Here is a 9,738-nt window from a genome sequence, read left to right as displayed (position 1 = left end):
GGGGCACTAGAGAATGGAGAAAAGGGAGGGAAAAGATATCGAGGGATTTCCCCCATTCTCTTTATGCTTTAGTAGTTTCCTGTTATGCTCCTTGCACCAGAACTAGAGGTTTTCTCCTGAATCTCACTTCCAAGTTTTAGGTTGTGTTGAGTTCATGTTGAGGGGACAATGAAGGGAAGAAATTGGTAAACTCACTAGACCAGTATAGTAGTGGTTTGAATTCTGGTGCTCTTCCCTGATCTGACTCTGATATTTGCTTTCAGAAAATTTAAATAGCTGCTATATGCATTCTATTCGGGTTTTATATTCACATTCCGTGTGAGAGAAAGGTTGGCATGCGATTGCTCCATCTTTCCTGAAAGTATATCTTTTTGAAAAGGACACATACTAAACTTCTAATCATTGTTACTGCTGAGGAGGTAGAAATTTGGGAATGAGAGTCAAAAGGTCTGTAGTTATCCAAATTTTAAAAGTATGGAATCACAGCATATCAGTGAAATTAGAAGTAATTATAATAGAACATCAGTAAAATAAAATTCAAATTGAAACCAAAACAGAATATGATTTCTCACTTTTTTAGCTTGGCAAAAATTAAAATGCTTCATAATACTGAGTCTGCAAGCATATAAATGTGCAACCTCTTTGGCAGGAAATTTGGCAATGTCTGTTAAGTTATTATACATTTCGTCCCAGCAAATCCATGTGGAGTGAGTTGCTACATGCTGTGCTGTGGGAACACAGGCTCAGGTACAAACAGTAACTTTCAGCAAATGATTTCTTTATTACTTACACAACACAAAGAGTCCAAGGAACAGGGGAAGAGACCTCACTGTGGCTGGTCTTTGGGGAAGACAAACTGCTCAAGTCACGGTTGGTTCATGGCAGCACTGCAGGCCCCCCTGTGCCTCGGGAGGAGAGATCCTGTGCTGTTGGTGTGTGAGGTATTTACCCCATGGGGAGCGTGCCCTGCCACTGAGATTTCCTGCCATGGTAAGTATCTGGGGCTGCTTATTCCCAGTTTCCAGATTTAAAGTTTCATCAGGCCTTTTCATTACACCAAATAGCTCCCCTGGGTTGTGGAATGGAAACAGACTGAAACATTGGCAAGGACCGCTGAGTGTGTTTGTGGTTTTCCCAGCAATCAATCATTCAAATACCCACCAAATATGAGTCTAGTTAAATAAATTATGGTTTATCCAAACACCACAATACTTCTTAGTCTTAAAAAGAATGAGGTAAATATATATTTATTGATATGGAAAATTTGTCAAGCTATATTGCTAAATGTAAACAGCAAAGTACAGATCTATTAAGTATAATATACTCCTGTTTACATAAAAATATGTATATGTAAATGCATGTTTTTAGAGAACATTTTTGGAAAGATACACAGAGAACTGTTAGCAATGATTACTTCTGGGAGTCTTAGCTATGAGGGTCACTTTTCATGGTATATTCTTCTACACTGCTTGAAATTATTTTAAAATAAAAATAAAAGTTTTTTAAATAAAAAACAATCTTTTACAAAATAAAAATAAAGTTTTCTGCTTCCGATCACAGCAGGATAACATGTTGAAAGAGATGACAGAAGAGCTGTTCAAAATTTAAAAGTTCTTTTAAAGGTATTTGAGGGTCAGAACTTGAGGGACTAGAATCCCAGAAAGAGGGGAAGTCCACAGATGTGGGCTCACCATGCTTTGGTGCTTTTCCCTTCAAAACATTTGTATTCATGGTGTGGGGCTGAGAGATAAAGGCTGAGCAGAAAGTGTTGTCTGAAAAAGGTGAATCTCACAGGAATGGGGAAATTAAAAATTGGAGTTCAGCTTCCACCATGGAGGCAGAATGCTGGCAATGCCCAAACTTCCAGTTAGGACTATGGAAAATCTCACTCTTAGGAATAAAGGCAAATCAAAATAGGTCAGCCCTCATGAAAGATTTCAAATCAGCTCAATCCTGGAGTACTTTGAGGTTATCTGTCCTACTCTAATGCCAGAAATGAAAATATATTCTTTCTGAAGGAAGTTGATATAAGCCAGAGACTCAGATTATTTCTACAATTTTTCATACACAATGTCCAATGTTCAATAAAAAATAACCAGACAGGACAGGAGACTGAAGCAAATCCATGAAAACCAATGGAGAAATATAGAGACTAGAAATAAACTCACAGGTGTTCTGGACAACAATCTTTAACATAGGTGTGAATAATACATTTAAGGAGGTAAGTGGCACATGGAAGTGAGATATATAAAAGATAAATTCAAAATTCTAGAACTGATGCATACAACAGATTAGCCACAGCAGCCGAGAAGTTTAGTGAGCTGAAAGATAGAGCAATAGAAAATATGCAAACTGAAGCACAAAATGAAAAACAGGATGGAGATTATCAAAGTGTATAAAGGACATATAGGGTCCAATGAAAAGATCTAAAATACATGTAATTAGAACACAAGAAAGAAAAAAGAGAGATAATTGAACAGAAGCAACAACTGAAAAGATACCCAACAAAAATATTCTAACACTCATGAAAGACATCAAGACATAGATTCAAGAATTTCTACAAAGCCCAAACAGGACAAAAACAAACAAACAAACAAACAAACAAAATCACACACATGTTTTTATTAAGCACAGAATAGAAAAACTGCTGAAAACCAAAGACAAAGAGAAAATCTTAAAAGCAGCTAGAGTAAAACAGTAGCTTCAATTTTAAAGGATTTGAAAAGCTATATACTAGTGTGAAAGGTGGTAATTTCTTGGGTTTTTGTATTATAGGTTATTTTATTGTCTTTTCTTCATGGCTTTCTAAATTTAAAACATTTTTTATTGGAAATTTTTATTGGAAATTTGAACCAGGCTGACTTACCCAAATACTACTCAGCCAGCGTCTATCAAAAAATACATCAGAGGCACTTATTTAACTGAATTCATAGATAAAAATTTACTCATATATAAGGAAGATCAATCTTGTATAGACTGATTTCCCCTAGCAAGGCAAGGCAGGTTATATAAAAACAAAATACACAGTCTTTGGAATATTTAGTGAGACTTTTATTGTCCTTGGACAACCTGATTGGCTGCAAAGTACCAAGAAAGAACAATTAAAAATCCTTAGCTGAAGTTGTACCCTTTTGGTCAAATTTAGCTCTTAGAGGATTCAAGTGGACCCTAAGGGTTTCCGTCTCTTTCTGTGGCAATACCATCAGCTGAATGATGGCTTGGGATTGTGATGATGGCTGAAGAGTAACATTTAAGCTCCTGGGTATACGTCACCAGAGGAAGATGAGAAGTATGAAGACAATCACAAATATCATTAGTAATGTTTAGATCCTACTTCGTATTCAGTGTCCTAGTTAGGCCTAATCAATTTTGTCTATCTTAGATTGAAATGAGACATTTTTACTTAAATGTTTAATTGGTTGTTCATTCTTTTTTTAAAAAAGTATTTACCTAGGTATATTGATAGCTATTCTACAGAATCTGCTTTTGGTTGGTCAGTAACAGTTGAAGGTTATTCCATTATTTGGAACCATCTCAGCCAATGAGCAAACAGCTCTATAGGGCATTTAAAGCTTGAACCGTTTCATTGGCTCTTTGGACCTTAATTAAGGATGAATATTTGAGCTTGGGAACTCCTAAAAAAGAGTAGAAATCCTCACACAAATTGATGAAATCCAGGGTCTTCATCCCCGACTTGGTAAGTTACCACTTGTGGCTCTTAATAAAACATAAGTAACTGGGGAGATTATTTTGAGTGCTGGGAAAGGCCAGGAGGTGATATCCAAAATATAGGTCATGTTTTGATGCCATAAGCGCTGGAAGGGCATGTGATTATACAAGAAGAATAATCCCATGGGATGCACATTGCAGGAACACAAACATGCTTTTTTTTCTTCTTTTTTCTTTTTTTCTTATTGAAATATATTCACATACCATAACCATACAATCATCCATAGTGTACAATCAACTGTTCAAAGTACCATCATACAGTTATGCATTCATCACCCTAATCTATTTTTGAACATTTTCCTTACATCATAAAGAATCAGAATAAGAATAAAAAATAACAGTAAAAAGGACACCCAAATCATCCCCTCCATCCCACCCTATTTTTCATTTAGGTTTTGTCTCCATTTTTCTACTCATCCATCCATATACTAGATAAAGAGAGTGCAATCCACAATGTTTTCACAATCACACTGTCACTCCTTGTAAGCTACATTGTTATACAGTTGTCTTCAAGAGTCAAGGCTACTGGGTTGGAGTTTGACAGTTTCAAGTATTTACTTCTAGCTATTCCAATACATTAAAACCTAAAAGGTATTATCTATATAGTGCATAAGAATGTCCACCAGAGTGACCTCTTGAATCCATTTGAAATCTCTCAGCCACTGAAGCTTTATTTCATTTCATTTCACATCCCCCTTTTGGTCAAGAAGATGTTCTCAATCCCATGATGCTGGGTCCAGATTCATCCCCAGGAGTCATATCCTGCATTGCCAGGGAGATTTACACCCCTGGGAGTCAGGTCCCACGTAGTGGGGATGACAGTGAGATCACCTCCCAAGTTGGCTTAGTTAGAGAGAGAGAGAGGGCCACATCTGAGCAACAAAGAGGCACTCAGGGGGAGACTCTTAGGCACAATTATATGCAAGTTTAGCCTCTCCTTTGCAGTAACAAGCTTCATAAGGGCAAGGCCCATGAAAGAAGGCTCGGCACATCAAGCCGCAAGTCCTCAATGCACAAACATGTTTTTTATGGCAATCAGTTGGTCCTGATTACTGTCTAGTTTAATTGGTCTGATTTTGGAGGACACACAGCACAGGTCACATTAAACAGATCATACAATTGTTTCTCCATAGCTTTATGAAAAAGTGATTGGTGCATCCCTTGCTTCCTTCATTTCATGTCTCTACCTTTCTCTGATGTCTCTGGATTTCTTTGGGGACTCTGGGAGAAATTGGAACCTAAGGTCTACCTAAGACATATAGAGCCTTATTTGAGGCATCCAGAATCAAATAATAAATTCAATAGTTGCAAAGGCCATCAGCCATTGCAATATTGGGGGAAAGGTTAATTAAGGAACTCAAAGGATTTTAGGAAAGAAATGCAGCTGAGAGAAGGGCAAAAAGTGCTAGTGCAACAATTTTAGCAGTGTACTCCAATACCTTGAACTAATATAAAATACACAATGAGAATAAAAGAAAGAGGACTAGAGGAATAAAAAAGTTAATTCTATTTTCTTGATGTGAAAATCTTTGGAAGAAGTGATGTCATGAGCTGTCATCACTTTGATTTAAAAATTCTTGAGGCAGCTATTTACCTCAGGAGATTGTCAGCTTCTGGAGGCCTCTTACCAAGCTCAAGTTTAGATTATTACTGGGAATAGACATCTGAGTTGTAAGCCCACCCTGTTCCAGTATAACCTCATCTTAATTTGCCTAACTCTATTTGAATTACCCAATTTCCAAATAAAGTCACTAAGTTATAGGGAATTAGGACTTCAGCATATCTTTTTGGGGGACACAATTTAATCCTTAACACAAAGGATTCTTCAATAGGCAGCAGTGGCTTATTTTTAACAAAGTTTTAATAGAGAGGCTATATTAGGAAATGTCTAGGGAATCTACTCATAAAAGAGCTGATAATATTGTGAGATTAAACTATTCTATATTGCTCTATTTATATATGGCCTAATAACATATACTATTAGTCAATATATGGCAATGGTCCCATTATTTTGATTAGATAAGTAGTCCAAGTTTCCCTCCTGGAGTTTTTTTTTTTTTTTTTTTTTTATAAATCTATACTTTTATTAAGACAGAAACTGACAGTATGATATGAAGTTTACATTTAAACAAAGTTTTCACAGAAATCTAACACATGCCTAAAAAGTTTACAATACAGTTCTAGATGCAGGTCTAGATTGTGTCAAGAACAGATAGATCTTATGATTCAAGACAAAGCATTTGGATATCAGTTAATTCTTGGGATTTTTTTTTTTTTAATGTGAGTTTCTTTGTTTGAAGTGAACCACTGCCCCAGTGTGAAAGTTTAATTTCTCCTGAGACCAGAGCTATTGAAGTCATTGAACCCTTGAACTGATCCAATGAAATTTGTGCTGTCAGTGACTGAACCCTGCCACTGATGGTTTCAGAAGTCAAAGTTCAAAAAGCAGAGAGGCTCTATGAATTTTCCACCCTTAGAACATGGGCTTTTCCTCTTCTCCCGTCTCCTATACCACTCTCTTCCCCTTCCCTAAATCCTCAGCCAGTGGCGTGGAAGGACAAGCTGATGTATAGAACTTAATCAGAAAAGAAAGGGTCTTTTCGTCAATTTCAAGAATTAGCACCTCAAAGACAGAATGATCTGCCTGTGTATATGCTCCAATAAAAGACTTTCCCTCCTTAGTTTCCATCTCCAAATGGCAGCTTTGGTAAATTACTAACTGGCTTAGTCCTTTATGGGAGACAGCATTTAAAGTCAGGCAGGGAACACCTTGGCTTATAGGTTTTAGGCATTCACAGCTTTGAAACAGTCTCTCACCATCCTCATTTATGTTGCTAATGACATTTTTTGAAAAGGTAAAATATTCTGGACACAGAACTGAATCATTAGTTACTTGTTTTTTCCACTGCTTCACCATTTCCCCAATCAGGCCCCAAATTTCAAAAAAAAAAAAAAAAAAGATTCTATACATCTCCCTTCTTCCTCCCCACCCCCACCCCAAATAATACACCAGTAACAGCCAAAACTACACACATGCTACGCTGTAAAAATGCAGAGTTAACACTATTGGGAAGAAGGCTGTGGGTTGTGGAGATGCTCTTTGAAGATCTACAGTATCTTTTTGCTCTCCCACACGCCACTCTGCAAGTTCTGTCCTTCATAGAAGGCCCTTTGCTTTCCTCAGCAAAGTGCAGAATGGGTTGCCTTGAAACACTTATCCCCTCTTCCCCTCCACTGGGATGGGTGTGCAAACTAAACAGCACCTAACGGCTTTAAAAGCACTTGGGCTGCTGCAGGGCACAGAAACTATACTGGCTCTTCAAAGGACATCTTCTCAAGCCACCTCTATGGTGTCAAGACAAGTAGAACTCCTTCCCCTCCCCCACTTTAAACCCACAGTCAGAAGTGACAGGGGCTGGTACTCAGTTGAGTTAATTCTTGTCATCTTTTTTGTCATCATCCTCTGAGGGATAGGAATGCCACGTCAGCCTTTCCTCATAGAAGGATATGACAACCTGTGGGCACTTGACATTGGCTTCCTTGGCAGGGACCAGATCAGCCTCATCAGAGTTTTTCCATTTCATCAGGAACATGAGTTCTCCACTGGAGTCTGTAGCTCCAATAATCCGCTCCGGCTCCAAACCCCGGGCAAAGCCTCGTGGCTTTTCTGACTCTTCTTTCTTCTTCTTTGGTTTACTCTCCTCTCCTTTATCTTCAGAATCAGAGTCAGCTTTGCGCTTGCCTCCCTCTGACTTATCTGTCTCATGTGCTGTTTTCTGTGACTGCAGGAACTCAGCAATGAGATCAGGGCAATCCAGGTTCTCTTCTGGCTCCCATGTGTTGTCCTCATCTGAGAAACCCTTCCACTTCAGGAGGTACTCCACTTTGCCCTTTACCACTCGACGGTCGAGAACTTTTTCCACCACATATTCCTCTTCCTCTTCCTCTAGCACCTCCTCCACTTTCTTCTTGTTTTGTTTTTTCCCCATAGTGCCCGCCAGCTTTCTGGTGTAAAGGGTGACGCTGCTCAGAGCAGCGCCCAAGAGCCCGAGGGGAATTGGTGCTGCGCTACTGGCGCGTCGTGTCCGGCCAGCGGGGAAATGGCGCCCAGAAAAGCAGCGAACCGGGTGGCCGCGGACAAACCCCTCACTGAGGCGGCGTACCGCAGGCCCAGGCCAACGGCCCTCCTTTCTGCGGAACCCCTGGAGTTTTTTTTATATACAAGAACTGTATTCCAAGATAAACCCTCAAAAAAGTTATCAATGAAAGTAAACCATATGTGGCTGGCCTTTCGGTGGCAGTTGACAGTTTGCCAGTGCCAACCTTATAGTAGGAAATTCATATACTGTGGCACTCGCCCCACAGCAATCTACTCCACAAAGTATTAGTAATAAATGTATACTTTATTGATCATTTTTTTTTGAGGGGGAGAGGTGGAGGAGGAGGAGGTAGAGTTCATCTTAAACATCACAAATCAGGAAAATAAATTAAAATCCCTATTGGATTTTTTGTTAATTTAAGTTTTTATCAGTTGGACATGCATATGATTTAAAGAGCTCACTAATTTTATAAGGTTTGTCAAAGCGAATGGCAGTCTCCAACACTCCCTCCTGACACCCCTACCAATTTTCCCTTCTCCAGCAGCAGTTCTTTTCTATTCTTTTAGCTAATTATTGGGATTTACCTCCGTATTTCAAAATAGTAGACTTATTTCTGCTTTTTTATTTTTCAGCTTCAGGTATTAGCCTATTAACTTTCCACTTTTGAAGATAATGATTTATCTTGTTTCCCAGGCTTCCACCCAACTTTGCCTACCCTTTCATCCTAATGTAGCTATATTGCAATTCTAATTAGCTCAGTATTCAGTGTTTAACTTTTCTGGCTATTTATGCTATTCAGCATTGAGCCATGTAGTAAACTGTGACTAGTTTTCTTTCCTGGACAACTTTTTGTTATTTTATGGAGATTATAAGGTCTTTGTCACTTGTTTGATAAGTTATCTACATAGTTATTACTAACTCAACCCTAATTTCTTCACCATTTGTCTAACTATCTTCTCAATACTTTCATTCACATGAGTTAGTCTATCATTTTCTCTTCCAGAAGAAGTCTCTCCTGGAACCTTTTCACCCAGCCTGGACTTGTTGCTGTATATTACAGGTGAACAGGTGTTATCTGAACTCTACCTTCACCATTATATTAGATATTCCATTTGCCTCTCTCTAGTGTTCAATTTCCTGTTTCCTCATTCCTTACTTCCTTATTTTAGTGTAGCATATCCTCCAGTGGCTTCCTTAAAATGGTGTTTAGAAAGTAAATGTTTGAGAACTTCCACATCTGAAAATGTTCTTCATTTTCCCTAAAAAGTGATTGATAGTTTGGCTGGGTATAGAATTTTTAAGTTGGAAATCATTTTCCCTCAGAATTTTGAGGGTATTGCTTCCCTTCTCTTGTAGCTGCCAGTGTTCCTATTAAGGAAAAGAGGATATTCTGATAGCTGAGCTTTATGTATGGAACCTGCTTTTCCTTTCTGGAAGCTTGTAATATCTCCTCTTTATGTTCAGTGTTCTGAAACTTCACAATAATCTTCACACAATAATCTTCACAATTGTAGTAGACAATTGTTGCATCTCAATAAAAGACACCTGAGTATGATGAACTGAATACTTTTCCCTGGCCCACATTTTCTTTAGAAAACAGTTCTCAGCCCATCTTGAGGCACTGGAACTATATACTACAGCACATGCATAACATAAATATTCTAAAAGTGGTCATGGAAGTCCTCTACCAGCTGTGTATAGAATATATCTTAGTTTGCCAGACTGCTATGACAAATATCACACAATGCGTTGGCTTAAACAATTATTTTTTTCCTCATGGTTTCAGGGGCTAGAAGTCCAAAATCAAGGTGTCAGCAAGGCCATGCTTTCTCCCAGGAGACTGTGGTGTTCTGTTGCTGGCTTGCTGCAATCCTTGAGGTCCCTTGGCTTGCATTTCTGCCCCTCATCA

The 9,738-nt window shown here is 38.5% G+C and overlaps 1 protein-coding gene across 1 annotated transcript; it reads right to left on the bottom strand.

The window, feature by feature from the left end:
- Positions 1-6,704: 6,704 nt before the first annotated feature.
- Positions 6,705-7,923, bottom strand: LOC119539840 (chromobox protein homolog 1). Its single transcript, XM_037843664.1, has one exon. The coding sequence runs from the start codon at positions 7,716-7,718 to the stop codon at positions 7,161-7,163; it is 558 nt and encodes a 185-aa protein (XP_037699592.1). The 5' UTR covers positions 7,719-7,923; the 3' UTR covers positions 6,705-7,160.
- Between the last annotated feature and the right edge of the window lie 1,815 nt (positions 7,924-9,738).

This window comes from Choloepus didactylus, chromosome 7 (genome assembly GCF_015220235.1).
Source record: "Choloepus didactylus isolate mChoDid1 chromosome 7, mChoDid1.pri, whole genome shotgun sequence".
Taxonomy (NCBI): domain Eukaryota; kingdom Metazoa; phylum Chordata; class Mammalia; order Pilosa; family Megalonychidae; genus Choloepus; species Choloepus didactylus.
This window is presented reverse-complemented; position numbering and strand designations above follow the sequence as displayed.